Below are 16,368 nucleotides of genomic sequence, written 5' to 3' on the forward strand. Positions count from 1 at the left end.
GGTAAAAATTCATGTGGAAACACCAATCTGAATTGTTTTTCAAATCATGTAATAATACCAAGAATATTTTTTCTTTGATTCAATTATTTATTGAGGCCAAGCACAATGGCTCATGCCTGTAATCCCAGCACTTTGGGAGGCTGAAGCAGGACTGCTTGAGGCCAGGAATTCAAGATCAGCCTGGGCAACATAGTGAGAACCCAGACTCTACAAAAAAGAAAAAAAAATTAGCCGGGTGGGATGGTGCACGCCTGTAGTCCGAGCTACTCGGGAAGCTGAGGTGGGAGGACTGCTTGAGCCAAGGCTACAGTGAGCCATGATCATACCACTGCACTCCAGCTTGGGTGACAGAGCAAGACCCTATCTCCAAAATAAAAAAAAAATAAAAAGACACGTTTATTGAATACCTACTGTCCTAGGCATTATACACAGCCACTATCTGGTTAAACTGTATAAGATATTTTTGAGGACTTGCTTCACCAGAAATGTTTTGTAATTGACATCAATTTTTACTTAAAAATGCTTGTGAAGTTGGTTCCTATGAAAGGAGAACATCAGGACTCCCTTAATGTGACTTAGATGATTCGCTTACCAAGGCCTCTCCCAAAAGACAGAGGTGCTCTATCATCCCACCTTCTCTGTCTTTTCTAAAGATAGGTCCTATCTCCTCCTCTCATTCACCTAAGCCCCCTGAAAAAGGTGTTAACTGGTTAGAATAATATACTCCAGTAAATCTTTTGAGTCTTACAGTTTTATACCCTGCATAAGAGGAATAAAAGGACTACATACAGGGAGAAACAAACTGGAATTGACTTTTTCACTACATAAAAATTTGAATTTGAAAATAGAGTTTGAGAAGACAACCTCCCCTTTTATAAAATGCTTCAAACATGACTGAATCATGTAACAAGGATAATTTTAATTAAACATCATAAAAACTGGGTTTAGCATAATATGATTTTTCCCCAGTAAGTAGATCAAAAACTCAGCTAGGAGTACAACCCCTTGGAAAATTAAGCTTTAATGAAAACCCAGCTACCAGTCATTAGCCCTTTTAAGAAAGTGGTTTTTTCTTTAATTTTATAAAGGACCAAGTTTTGAGTCACCTGAAGTAACCAGGGAATAGCAGCAAGAGAGCAGAAATCAGAACCATAGGTTACTATCAATAATTATGTAAGTAAACATAATCAGGATAAAGGTTATTTACAGGGGACAGAGGGTAAAAAGGAAAGATGTATTACAATCCAACTTAAGCCAACATGCTTAGATTTCAAATATGCTAGCCCATTTATAACTTAATGCATTAAATGCAATGTTAGTCTTCAACAGGTAAGTTACCTAGTTTGAAATAATGAGAAAAACAACATGAAATATGAGAGGCAGAATATGATTAACTATTGAAGAAATCAACATATTAAGATGTGTATAAAGTACTATTTAATAGTGAAATTAATCTAATTTCCCATGTGTCAAATGGAAGCACACATAATGAAAATAAGACATTATTTTTGCATACCTTTAGTCTCTTCCAAATGTTTAATACTGCAGAGAAAAATACAACCAAAGGAGATAAGAACAAAATAAACATACATACTGATTTTTATCCATTTGTTTTAATACATTCCAAAATACGTCAATGTTTATGCATTCCAATAATCATCACATTTCAGATCAATGATAATGTACTGGGTTGGAATAGCTGCTAGAAATAATACTAGCTTTGGAAAAGCTTATTATTTCAAAAAAGAAGAAAGAGAAGAGGAGAAAAGTACCCCCTTTAATTTGTTCTTTAGTTGAATGTTCAGTTCAGAAAAACAAAAAAAAATGGTATTTAAAAAAAACTTGCTGGGCACGGTGGCTCACGCCTGTAATCCCAGCACTTTGGGAGGCCAAGATGGGTGGATCACCTGAGGTCAGGAGTTCGAGACCAGCCTGACCAACATGGTAAAGCCCTGTCTCTACTAAAGATACAAAATTAACCAGGCATGGTGGCGCATGCCTGTAATCCCAGCTACTTGGGAGGCTGAGGCACAAGAATCACTTGAATCTGGGAGACGGAGGTTGCAGTGTGCCGAGATCGCACCATTGCACTCCAGCCTGGGCAACAAGAGTGAAACTCCACTCCAACTCAAAAAAAAAAAAAATTAAATAAAAAATAAAAACAACAACAACAACAAAAACAACAACTTGAGAAGTTTCAGATTTTCATCAATGACTAAAATTGCCACTTAGATTTTTATGGTAGATGACAAAATTTCTCAATGTACAATGTAATTTCTTCCCCCAGCAACAGCAGCAAGCATTCAAATTGAATTTTACACATAGGTTTTCTAGTGTTCCCTTCTAATTTCATCTGCAATTCCCTTCAAAGACAAAGGATATTACCTTATTGAAGAAAAGTTTCAAAATATTGTTTAACATTATTTATAAGACAACTTTTAACTAACAGGTTAGTGCAAAAGTAATTGCCATTGAAATGGCAAAAACCATAATTACTTTTTTTTTTTTTTGAGACGGAGTCTCTGTCACACAGGCTGGAGTGCAGTGGCACAATCTCAGCTCACTGCAAGCTCCGCCTCCCGGATTCATGCCTCAGCCTCAGCCTCCCGAGTAGCTGGGACCACAGGCGCCCGCCACCACACCTGGCTAATTTTTTGTGTGCGTGTTTTTAGTAGAGACGGGGTTTCATCGTGTTAGCCAGGATGGTCTCGATCTCCTGACCTCGTGATCCGCCCGCCTCAGCCTCCCAAAGTGCTGGGATTACAGGCCTGAGCCACCGCACCCAGCCAAAAACCGCAATTACTTTTGCACCAACTAACCTAAATATTCAATGTAGTTTATTCCTTGCTGAATTTTTTTGTGGAAACAGGTATGGCAAATAGGAAAAACACTGCCATTAACTGAAATTCAGATTTAATAATGTTAACAGGATGTCTAAGCAAATTATTTAAAACTGCACCTGTGCATTTTTGGTGGTTATTTTGAATTGCATAATTTAACAGAAGACTTTTTTTTTAATCCTCAAGTGGGGTGAAATACTTAGACATTATTAATAGTGTTAGTGATCTACTCTTATTAGAATATCAATAAGTAGTACAAAGTTTGAAAGAACAGCATAAAAATGAAGGACTCACTAAGAAATCTCCATTTCCTAGTTTAATTATGGAGAGTAAAGTATTGCACTTTATTATTCAACACAAAATGATGTAGCCAACAGTAACATACAGGTACACAATTTAATATTTATTATATGCATTTTATATACATTATTTTTCAACAGCTGTATGTTTGCTATGTGGTACAATCTTAAAAATTTGCTGATTCATAGTTTGTAAAACAAAAACCTTACAAAACTCATCAAAACTCGCAAACTGATCAGAAAAGTTTCTTGGAAGACTAGAAAAAATACTTTATTGTCTTAATCATGCATTACACAAACAAAATCTTTAGTTACACCATAAAATTAAGCACATCTAAAAAAATAAAACAGGGATAACTAGTCAAAACACAGCAGATTTCTGTATCCTGATTCAACTATTTTTGTATCCTATTTGTAATGCAAATAAAATTTTACTCCAAATATTTTTAAACAAGTTAGTTTTGTTTGGAATCATGGTAAACCAAGATATGTATCTTAGGGGGAACCACCTTGGTTTGTAATTTAAACTATAAAATACTCCATTTTTAGTCTATTTTAGACTATTCAAAGAGTTCCAAAATAGATATACAGGTTCCTTTAGCACATTAATAAAAGGATATAAAGACCAACAAAAAGTGAAATAAATAATAGGCCATTAGCAAGATGGATAATCCTTGATAAATAAACTTGTAAATACAGTAAGATGTACAAAATATCACATAGTGATAGGATGCCAAGATTAGTTTTTTTTCTTTAAGAGTTCATTTGGAGTACTAAACCCCACTGTTTCATTTTAATACACTTAATAGTCCTTGGTTTATGAAGACATTTATGTGATGATGAAAGTTATTTAGCATCTTTATGGAAGGACTTAGCTGAGCTGTATTAGGCAAAAGAAGGAAAGAAAGTGGTTACAGGGCAGCGGGTCAGTGAGATCTCTGTGTTTTAGGGTTGTATAATGCAGAAAAACTTCAATACAATCTTGAGCACTGTTGTGACAGGCTAAATATATAAAAAGACTTATAAAAACTAGAATTTTATCCAAACATTTTGTGCAACTAATGCTAAAATATTTTAAGTTAAATTTTCTTTTTCTTTTTCTTTTTTTTTAAAGCAAAATAAGTTTAAAAGGGAATCTGTGGCATTCAACCGATAAACAGAAGATCACTAAGAGATGAAAAAAAGCTACTCTTGGAGCTCACTTCCCCCAACAAGAGCACCACATTCCTAACCCCTAAGGCAGCACACAGAGTCCAAAAAAAAAAACAAAAAAAAAAACAAAAACACTTTTTTGAAAGATCAGACTCCACATTGGCTTAAAGACACCTAAAAACAGATATACGCTCAGTTCATATCCAGTACAGGCCACAAATACTGGAGTCCTTTTTTCTTTGTCCCACAAAATACAATAATTACAGTTAACTTAATGAGCTTGACATTAAGATGTGATTTCCACCAATTTGTGCCTGCCCCAAATAGCCTTCACCAGGCAGATCACATGTAGTGTCATATCAGTAACCTTTTTGATGGCAGTGATGCAGACCCTCTTTCTGTCCAAGCAAATCTTGTTATGATGCAAGTTTTTGTTGATTCATACAAATACTTTGGCAAGGGCATCAGCTCCTGCACTAGCTATATATGCTTTTGATGGGTGGAAAGCAACATCATAAATTGATTCATCCAATTTCTTTCTGTGAGCTGTTATTTCTTGCACACATGTCTTGCTGTCTAAATTCCATAATCTGATGGAACAGTCATGGCCTGTAAAAGAACAAATAAAATTTGTTACTGAGTAACAATCTTTTATAAAGTCTGTGGGCAGTACAGGACTTTAAGACTTACTTCCAGACATCAAATAGATTCCATTAGGATCTACTGCTAGACTTGTAACAGCATCCAAGTGAGCTACCATAGAATGGATCATTTTACCTAAACAAAACATAACAGAGAACTGATTAAGTTTTCACAAATACTAACTCGAGAGAACAGAAACTACAATATAGCATCGACATAAAACAATCATTATAGCAACTTTTTTATTGTGGTAAAATATACACAACATAAAATTTACCACTGTAAACATTTGAGTACACAATCCAGTGTCTTTTAGAACATTCACAATGTTATGCAACCATCTCCATTCTCTAGAGTTCAGAACATTTTCATCACTGGAAAAGGAAACCCCATACCCAATTAAGCAGTCACTCCTATTTGTCCCTCCAACCCCTGACCACTAATCGACTCCTTCTATAGACTGGCCTATTCTGGATACTTCGTATAAGTGAACTCATACAATATGTGGCTTTTTATGTCTGGCTTCTTTCACTTAATATAATGTTTTAAGGGTACATCCACCACTATGGTAATGTTTTCAAGAGAATTTTAATTCAAATGCATAACTTTCTCTGATAATTACTCCTAAAAAAGACATCTGTGTAACATGTATCTGACAATATCTGATAGACACTGTAAAGCAATGACAATAGGATTGCATCAAAGGCTCAAAATCATGTAAACTGGAATTAAATAAGCCAAGTGTGGTGAGGTGTGCCTGTAGTTCCAAGCTACTCAAGAGGCTGAGGTCGGGGTCATTTAAATAATTATTGAACCTATTCATAGCATAAAGTTCTATCATGTTTCAGATATAAACACTCAATAAATTTATAACTCATTTTATAAAATAATACTCTATTAAAAACAACTTAGCTAACCAGAAATAGCAGTAATGGGGACAATCTATTTTACAATTAAATGAGTTTTTAAAGAACTTCTTTAAAAACACCATATCCAGGCCAGGCACAGTGGCTCACACCTATAATCCCAGCACTTTGGGAGGCCAAGGTGGGCGGATCACCTGAGGTCAGGAGTTCGAGACCAGCCTGGCCAACATGCTGAAAGCCTGTCTCTACTAAAAATACAAAAAATTAGACAGGCGTGGTAGCAGATGCCTATAATTCCAGCTACTCAGGAGGGTGAGGCAGGAGAATCGTTTGAACCCAGCAGCAGAGGTTGCAGTGAGCCGTGATCGTGCCACTGCACTCCACTGCACTCCAACCTGGGCAACAAGAATGAAACTCTGTCTCCAAACAAACAAACAAACAAAACAACAACAACAACAACAAAAAACACACACATCTGAAGACAACTCATAGTTTCATGTAACTCAACGGTGTGTGTGTGTGTGTGTGTGTGTGTGTGTGTGTGTGTGTGTGTGTGTGTGTGTGTGTGTGTGTGTGTGTGTGTGTGTGTGTGTGTGTGTGTGTGTGTGTGTGTGTGTGTGTGTGTGTGTGTGTGTGTGTGTGTGTGTGTGTGTGTTCAGGCACAGTGGCTTACGCCTGTAATCCCAGAACTTTGGGAGGCTGAGGCGGGCAGATCACTTGAGCTCAGGAGTTCAAGACCAGCCTGGCCGACTTGGTGAAAATACAAAAATTAGCTGGACATGGTGGCACACACCTGTAGTCCTAGCTATGCGGGAGGCTGAGGCACCAGAATCAGTTGAACCCAAGAGGCGGAGGTTGCAGTGAGCTGAGATGGTGCCACTGCACTACAGCTCTGGGCAACAGAGCAAGACTGGCTCAAAAAAAAAAAAAAAAAAAGATTTTTTTTTTTTTCCTATTATTTGGAGCCTACTGCTTCAATTATCTTCATACTACAGGTAAGGTACTAGTTAACAGAAATAACAAATAGGTGGAATTTGGAAACAATTTGAAAGACTATATGCTGCTTATTTGATATTGAGTAAGCTTTTACTGACCACTTTCTTGATTTCTACTAATAGCTTTACAGACTCTCACTTTTTGCTTTTAATATAACTACTACAATTCCTGAACTTTCTCATATAACTGTAAATCTTCAATAATTAATAAAAAGGAATCTTTTTACAAACACAAAGGAAATTAACCTCTCTGCTCTTGCAGCAGAGAAAAACATTATCGGTTTCATAAAAATAGTTCAAAGGATTGATTTGATGAAGTGTTAAATTGAGAACACTGGCCAGGAGCAGTGGCTCATGCCTGTAATCCCAGCATTTTGGGAGGCTGAGATGGGAGGACTACTTGAGCCCAGGATTTTTTTTTAAAGAACATCCACTTGAATCTTATGTCCTGTGCACAATGTAGATCTGTAAATATTCACTTTGTCTGCAATTTGTTAAAAAGAATCTGTCCATGAAAGTGCTGTTTGAACAAAAGGGTCTCATCGTTAAGACTACAGACTAAAACATATTGCCATTTTCTATATAATCTTCAAAGAGAAACCTATAATTCTGGGTCACTATCTTACTTGATAATTTGTTACCCTGTAACAATGTTGCAGTTAACAGTTACATTTCTTATTTAGAAGTCCTTCAGTACCCTGACTGTTTTAGCCTCTCCTCAAAGTAGCCTTTCTAGCTGTCAGACCTTCCTGAAAGAGAGCAAGCAATATATTATGTACTACTCTAGGTAATGACTAGATAAAAAAGAGGCCCAAAACAAACAAACAAACAAAAAACCACCACACATCTATGGCTAAGTTAAAATCTGATTCGATTTCAATACAATTGGTATACTTCCCTACAACAAGAAATACAGGGAAGATGATAATAAACACTATGCACTATAATGTCATTTGATCCACTGAGACACAGTTTTAAGAACATATTGGACGGCCGGGCGCGGTGGTTCATGCCTGTAATCCCAGCACTTTGGGAGGCCAAGGCAGGTGGATCATCTGAGGTCAGGAGTTCGAGACCAGCCTTACCAACATGGAGAAACCCCGTCCCTACTAAAAATACAAAAAAAATTAGCCAGGTATGGTGGTGCATGCCTGTAATCCCAGCTACTCGGGAGGCTGAGGCAGGATAATCACTTGAACTCAAGAGGCCGAGGTTGCAGTGAGCTGAAATTGCACCATTGCACTCCAGCCTGGGCAACAAGAGCAAAACTCTGCCTCAAAAAAAAAAAAAAATTGGAAATGCCAAACACCAGAAAGAGACCTAACTCTTCCATCATACTTATTCATAACAGAATATGAGGAAAAAATTTCAAATGGAAGGATCTACATTTAACTAACATGACTTGAAGAAATCGTAATAGTTAGGCAAGGTATAATGTCTAGTTAAGGATAAAATAACATAAATTATAAGCGGTGCAACATTAAGAAAAGCAAAAACCTGAGTTAAAATGGTTTCATTTGGCAATTTCGTATCTGAAAACTCAATATATCTTACATAAAACAGCATTTTTGATCATCTCAAATTTACAGTATTACTAATATGAAAAGAAGACAATTTGCTTACCCGTTTTATTGTCAAAAAATTTGATGTGTCTATCTTCATGAGCAGTTATTGTAACAGGAAGTGTGGGATGACTTACTACTCTGTTGATATGATTATTAGATTGTAAACCTGAAAAATAAAGGAAAACAATATGTTAAAATTCAAACCCTTAATAAGAAGTTGGATAATGGCCTTTTTAATCGTGCTAAAATATAAAAATCATTAAAAACTAAACCTTTTGCGTAAAACAAAAAATCTGAGAACCAAACAAGGACTCTAGAGAGATTTTTAAAAAATAAACATTTACATTATTATGTCCCATAATATAGACTGTACTAGGCTCAAATTTAGAAAAACTGAGAAGTGCTTTAATGCCGCCCTTTATTATAGGTAGTTTAGAATTTTTCAAAGATCCACAATTATTACTTCTAATACACAGTCCATATAAGAGTTACACGTGTTTAAAGAAGGAAAACATTCACAATTGCTAGTTAGATGTTTGTAAGGAACAACCCCCATCTACCTACACTGACAAAAACAAAAAAACAAAGAACTGGAATTAATGATCTTTAAAGATGAGATTTTTTTCTTTACCAGTAAGCTCTTATTAACTTTTTATTAAAGATGAGGGAGAACAGAGAAATATCAAAACAAATAAATGGGGGGAAAATCCTCAATATTAATAGACTTTAGATCATTCATTCTGCATATGTCCCGCAACTCATATATTACACCTAAACACATAAAAAATACATACATATATATATATAGTTACCTATGTAGAGTAATTAAAAAATAGGTTTGAGGAGATACTGGGAAAGAGACTTAGAAGATAATTTTGGTTTAAGATCTGATCATGGCACCATGTAAATATTTTACATAATTATAAAACAATTTTTTTTAAGAGACAGACAAGGTCTCACTCTGTCGCCTAGACTGGAGTGCAATGGTGCGATCATAGCTCACTGTAACCTTGAACTCCTGAGCTCAAGTGCTTCTCCTGCTTCAGTCTCCAAAGCTAGGACTACAGGCACACATCACCATGCCCACCTAATTTTTTAAGTTTTTGGTAGAGATGGGGTCTCACTATGTTGCCCAGACTGGTCTCTACTCCTAGCCTCAAGCTATCTTCCCACGTTGGCCTCCCAAAGTGGTGGGATTACAGGCATGAGTCGATGCGCCCAGCCAACAGTTGTTTTTCTAAAAGAAATTAATGAAAATCAAAAGCAAAATTAAACAAACGAACTTAAGTATATCCAACTGGTGGTATAACTACAAAGGAAGGAACTATTCCAAGTGACTTTAAAGCACAGAAATTAGATTGTATATCTCTAGTGGAATATACCCTAATTACAAAGTTTTATTATCAATATTCGATCTTTTGGTGGTAATGGTATTATTACTGAGACGATTCTGTGTACACTGTGGGGTAAATAAAATGAGAAACAATTTTGTTGAGAATCAAGATAAATCTGAATTTGAAGTGGAAGTATTTTACTTTTTAAAAAATGCTTATTTCTTAGCTCTGTCCATTGAAAAAGCCTAACACAATGAACAACCCAGGAGCCATGAAGACCATGAGGATCAACTCAACAGCCTAGTACCCCAACTGTAGTCTCTAAATGCCATTTCCCACTAAAAGAAACCACAACTCCTTAGATAAATAGCTGATTTCAGATCTAGGGCACAAAATGAACAAGATGAACCTAGAACATCTCGTCATATGTCGTATCAGGAAGCTATCAACAACAACCAAGGTCATGGCAAAAGGACTCAGGAGCCAACCTGAGCCCCACTGAATAAGCCCCACTGGCCAAAATGAAAGGATCTGAACAGCAATAAATAAAGATAATACCTGCAATGGATTGAAACACATCAAATACATTTATATCCATAAGAGAGTATGATGATACCAAAAACACCACCCAAGACAAACTGGTCACCTTTACAGGGTGCTAGCAAACCAATTCATTATTTTGAAAACTGGTAAATAAAGGGGAAAACCAAAACCCAATCATTTATCTTGCCTTTTTCCTTAATACACACTAACTCCAAGATAACCAAATTGTTGATAAAGAGATGTTCTTTTTTATAGGAATAATCTAGCTAATAAATGGAGAGGGAATGATAAAATTAGAAAATCTTTCAATAGAAAATGAATGAACCCAGGCAATAATCCAGACTGAAAACATCACAGAAACATAAACAACCAGAAAATACTTACCTCTGATAAAAGCTTACAAATTTCTTATGAAGTAAAGTTGCCAAAAACATTTAAAAAAATTTAAAAGAAAAAAATAGTGAACCTGAATTTGAATAAGTCTTTAGATCTATAATCAATTCACAGGAGAATTGTGAATAGAAATAGAGAAGCACGTTAAATAATAACACAGGAATGCAACTAGCAAAATCCAGACTGTCGGAAACTTGACAAGACGAAGTAGCCAATTTCATCAATTAAAAAAAAAAAAGAACATAAAAGAGATGAAGGGGAATCTATGGATGAAGAGAGATCTGAGAGACCTATCAACCAACTGCAATACATAAATCTTCTGTGATCCCTATCTAAATAAACTGTAAAACACCACACACCGCATGTGTAATACTGGGCATTTATAGATAGGTATTAAAACTGAATGCTGAGTACATTAGGTTCATTATGTTATTTTCTCTACTTTCACCTTCATATTGCTCTAGTCATTCCTCTTTTCCCATACGTCCACCCAAGCTTTTAAGCAAAATTTGAAGAAATAGCAGAAATAATATAAATAAGTATAACTGTAACATTATGAAACTAATTATTTGCCATCCCAAATTCAAATAGTGAAAATATGAAAATTAGCTAAAAGATCACCCTCTATTGTGTAATAACCCTTTTTAAGGTTTCAAAGAAACTCCACGAAAACTTACCAGAATCTACCTGTGATGAAAGTATCACCAATGACTGTGATGTTTCTAAATCATAAATTACTGCACTACCAGTGTTGAAAGAGGTTACCATATGAGCTGGATCACAGCCTATAAAGTCAACTGACGTAGGTATTCCATGCTCTGAAATGAGCCCAAAGACAGACAATGTAAACAAAGTAAAATTACTATGAAATCTCTACTTTTTGAAATCGCTGTTTTTCTAATCAGAAAAAGGAATTCAAACAGTCTTGAAATACTGTTAATAATGAAAAGGAACACAACTGTGTCAGGATGGTGAGATAAGAAATATCTTTTCCTCAATTATTTAAAAACCTTATAGCATTCTATTTAATATTATAAGAAAAATATAACTACAAAGTTCATAAAGAGTAAATACATGCAAAACTTATTTGTTCTATTACACATTTTCTTCTAAGGCATTAAATCCTAGTCTTTTGGCCAATTTGCCAATTATACTTCTTACTGTAAAATGATAAATTAGCATTCTCACATAACCGTTTTGGGAGACTGGTTCACCTGTCAGAGATCTGTAGGCCTTATCAAGCAGCTAATACCAGTCAGATTTTTGGACTCATGAAAATGGCTTGGACTCTGGAATCAGCTGATGCAGTACTTTACCCTAAAATGGCCTGAACAGCAATTTCTCTCTTTAACATACTAAATTAAACTAGCCAGATCAATGCACAATAAGATGGAATATGGAGCCAAGCTATTAACTATCTAGATGAAGCCAGAAACAAATACCTAAATGAATTCTTACCTCTAAAGCTTGGATAACTGAAAATTAGTACAATCACTACGGTGTCTAAGAGACACAAAATTATATATTTACTATTCACCTAAAATGTTTTAAAACAATATGTATTTTTATGTACAAATAAAAGGTCTAATTAAAAAAATTAAAAATGACTTGGAAAATAAGACCAGTAAATGTCTTCAAAAGGTAAACTGGTTAAAGGCTTTTTAAATAGGAAAATATTTAAAATCATGAAAATAACCCAATTTGTACTGTTCCAGTTAGGGGTTCAGTGATTACGGCTGGACTACTCAACTAGTGTGCTCGGGGTAATGGAACACATGGTTTATAGGTATGCTTGAGACTGTGATCCCTTTGGTCTTTGTGGGTAGTCATCTGGAACAGGTGCTGTGCCTCCTGTTGTCCCTATGAGTATCCTCATTTGTCTATTCCACTGTTATATACAAGTAGTTTTACATTTTTAAAAAATGGAATACAAAAAAGGTAAAAAAGCACTGCACTATGGGACACAGTTGCAAAGCACTTCAAAAAAATGAGTAAAAAGATTATCCTAACTTTTACAAAATTCATTCAATATATTTCTTTGGAGCAGTAAAGAAATACATCAATTACTTTGTCCTTTATATATTCCAAATTTTTTAAAAAACTAACTTTTCTCACAGATGCAAAATTTACTTACTTTTATCTCCATTGTAAGTGCAAATACATGGCAATTTTTCTTGTGGATTCCATAATCTAACAGTGCCATCTGCTGAACAAGACAGTAATTGATTTTTTATGCCACTATAAGCAAGACCCCAAACTGCATCTGTATGACCAACTAAAGTGCCAGCTAGAACATTTGGCTCTGGGGAAAAAACAAACAAACAAAAAATTAGGTAAAAGAAGTTTAAAAGAAACTTTGATACATAAAGAAAACTTACCATATAACTGAGCATAAAGAACACACATAAAGGCCACAAGAAGATAAACTAAAGTGTACATAGTGGCTATATCTAAGAGTAGAGTTATGGCCTACTTTTATCCCCTCCTCCCATCAACATTTTTCTGTATTTTCACAATTTTCTATAAAGGAACATATGCTTTTAAAAAAAAAAAAAACAGCTTTCTTGAGACACAGATATAATTTACATACCATACAACTCACTCATTTAAAGTGTATAATTCAATGATTTTTGCTATGTTGTTCACAGAGTTATACAACCATCATTACAATCAATTTTAGGACACTTTCATCACTCATTAGTCACTTCCCCCAATTCCTCCTCCCCACCTTTCCACAAGTCTAGGCAACAACTAATGCTCTGTCTCTATAGATGTGTCTATTCTGAACATTTTCTATAAATGGAATCATACAATATGTGGTCTTTTGTGACTGGGTTCTTTCACTGAGTATGTTTTCTTTTTTTCTTTTTGAAATAGGGTCTTGCTCTATCACCCAGGCTGGAGTACAGTGGCAAGGTCACAGTTCACTGCAGCCTTGACCTCCTGGTCACTGAACATGTTTTCAAGGTTTATCCATGTTGAAGCATGTATCAATACTCCATTTATTTTTAGTGCCAAATAATATTCTGCTGTATGGATATACCATATTTTATTTATCTGTTCCTTAACTGACAGACATTTGACAGCTGATAACATTGAGCATAGTTTGTCTGACAATCCTGTTTTTCTAGAAAACTCCTCCCACTTTCCATGAATGGTTCTTATCATCTCCACAATTCTCACAGCTCCCAACCTCTCTTCCTCATGAATGACTATGCCTCATACTTCACTGAGAAAATACAGCATTCAAATGCTGCATGTTTCTTATCCCCCATCTTCTTGCTGCATAATATACAAATGATTAGTGTCTAAAGGTATCTTCTCCTAGCTTCCAGATACAAGCAAGGAGTCTGTCCTCCATCCTATCAAAGGCTAGTACCAGATGTCACTAACTTGCTGTAATGTCTACTGCTTCTCTACTACACAAATTCTCCTCCTTGGGATTATTACCATAGTGAAAAAAAACTTGTTCCAGAATCTCTTCAACAAAAAATCTTCATTAATCCTACCCTACCACCCCTTCTACCCAGCAATAGAAATACGCTTTTCACTTCCTGTTTACTCTTCAAATCACTCCAATTTGGTTTCTGATACCATTACCACACCAAAACAATCCTTGCTAATGATGATCCCTATACTATCAAATTTAATACTTTTCTTTGATGATACAAAACATTTTGTTGTTGTTCCCATTATATTGCTTTTCATCCATATAGTCTGACATGAAAGATTATCCAGAGGTCCCTTCATCCTTCAGTCTTAGCTGCAGCGTCCAAACTCTATCTGGCCAAGACCTGGGTGACCTACTAGTCACTTATAAAAAAGAAACTTTATACCATATTATTAGACCTCTCAGCAACATTTGAAAGCACAGACTGCTTCTTTCTTCTCAAAATTGTTTCTTCTTTAGTGTGCGCTTCCATGATTTCACACACTCTCCTGCACTTCCTTCTGTCTCCTGGGTCACACCTCCTCAGTTTCCTTTGTTGGCTCTCTTGCTCTAGCCACCCTCCCAGTGTCAGTTACTGAGGACTTTAGTCCCAGGTTGTCTTCTCTTCTTACACTAAACAATACACTCTCCCAGTATTGCCCATTCTTATAGCTTAATGTATCATCTGTATAGAGAAGACTGTCCATGTTTTTAACTTCAATCGAGATCACTTTGGGCTCCTTATTTGTATATTACCTACTTGATATTGTCATCCTTTAACATGCCTAAAATCTGAACTCACCATCTTAAATCTCCTCACACCTGTTCTGCCCCCGTTTCAATAAATGCTCCCATCACATGCTCAGTTACTCACATCAAACACTCAGGACTGAATGTTCTGAATGTTTGAAATGTTCTGAAATTAGTGATGATGGCTGTACAACTTTGTGAACATAGTAAAAACTACTGAACTGTAGACTTTATTTTAAATTTTTTTTTAGAGATGGGGTCTTGTGGCTGCGCATAGTGGCTCATGCCTGTCATCTCAATACTTTGGGAGGCTGAGGCAGGCAGATCACTTGAGCCCAGGAGTTTAAGACCACCCCAGGCAACATGGCCACCATTTCTACAAAAAATACAAAAATTAGTGCGGTGTGGTGGCTCACACCTGTGGTCCCAGCTCCTCAGGAGGATGGCTTGGGCCTGGGAGGCGGAGGTTGCAGTAAGCCAAGATCACGCCACTGCCCTCCAGCCTAGGAGACAGAGCAAGACTGTTTCCAAAAAAGAGAGAGAGATTGGGTCTCACTCTCTTGCCCAGGCTGGAGTACACTGGCACCATCATAGCTCACTAGAGCCTTTACTTCTCACACTCAAGTGATCCTCCCAGCTCAGCCTCCCGAGTGTCTGGGACTATAGGCATGTGCCACCCCATCTGGCAAATCTTTAAATTCTTGGTAGACATGAGGTCTCACTGTGTTGCCCAGGCTGGTCTTGAACTCCTGGCCTCAAGTGATCCACCCACCTCGGCCTCCCAAAGTGGTGGGATTACAGGCGTGGGCCATTGTGTCCAGCCTGAACTGTATACTTTAAAAGGGTGAATTTTGTGATATGTAAATTATCTCAGTAAAGCAGTTAAACACATACAATCAAATTAAGAGTCACCACCCATCACTTTATCTACTCAACATAATTTATCAATAAATCCTGTCTATTCTACCACACTTGCTCAGCGTATCTTAAAACCACTTCTAAATGCTCTGCTACCACCACTCTAATCTTGGCAATATCGTCTGTCACCTAGTTTACCGGACTACTATATGACAGCAGCCTCCTAACTGGTATTTCTCTTTCCACTCTTCTCGCCCCCAATTTATTCTTCTCACAACAGACACAGTCACCTTTTTAAAACCTTACATTTATCAGATAACTTTCTGGCTTAAAACTCTTTACTGATAAAGTTTCCTTTTATCCTTCAGATTTTGGCTTGAATGTCACTATTTTAGAAAGACGTTTCTTGACTAACTCTTCTAGAGAAGGTTCTGCCTGTTACTCCCTCTCACAGTACTCTATCTTCTTATCATTTATCACAATTTGTAACCACAGATCCCATCCCTTCGCTTATTTGTTTGATGTCTCTACTTTCCATTAGACTAAATCTTATTTCTTGACATAGTGCTTACCCACAATGCCTAGCTAATGTAGGCACAAAGTGTGTGTTAAATAAAAAGAACAAAGAGTTCATAAACATTTTGTTTTAACTTTATAATTATTGACAGTGCCCTTACAAATATATTTGAACACAGGTACAG

The 16,368-nt window shown here is 36.1% G+C and overlaps 1 protein-coding gene across 5 annotated transcripts in view; it reads right to left on the reverse strand.

The window, feature by feature from the left end:
* Positions 1–3,155: 3,155 nt before the first annotated feature.
* The window catches only part of STRN3 (striatin 3), a 130,070-nt gene continuing 116,857 nt past the window's right edge, over positions 3,156–16,368 (reverse strand). For all 5 annotated transcript variants that reach the window (XM_024231586.3, XM_002824642.5, XM_024231584.3 and 2 more), the window contains 5 exons: positions 12,764–12,931; positions 11,307–11,447; positions 8,418–8,525; positions 4,982–5,068; positions 3,156–4,900 (listed from right to left, as the gene is read on the reverse strand). In XM_024231586.3, coding sequence (XP_024087354.1) covers positions 4,731–4,900; positions 4,982–5,068; positions 8,418–8,525; positions 11,307–11,447; positions 12,764–12,931 — 674 coding nt within the window. In that variant the 3' untranslated portion in view covers positions 3,156–4,730. The remainder of the gene's footprint in view (positions 4,901–4,981; positions 5,069–8,417; positions 8,526–11,306; positions 11,448–12,763; positions 12,932–16,368) is intronic.

The sequence above is a fragment of the Pongo abelii genome, chromosome 15 (genome assembly GCF_028885655.2).
Source record: "Pongo abelii isolate AG06213 chromosome 15, NHGRI_mPonAbe1-v2.0_pri, whole genome shotgun sequence".
NCBI lineage: Eukaryota > Metazoa > Chordata > Mammalia > Primates > Hominidae > Pongo > Pongo abelii.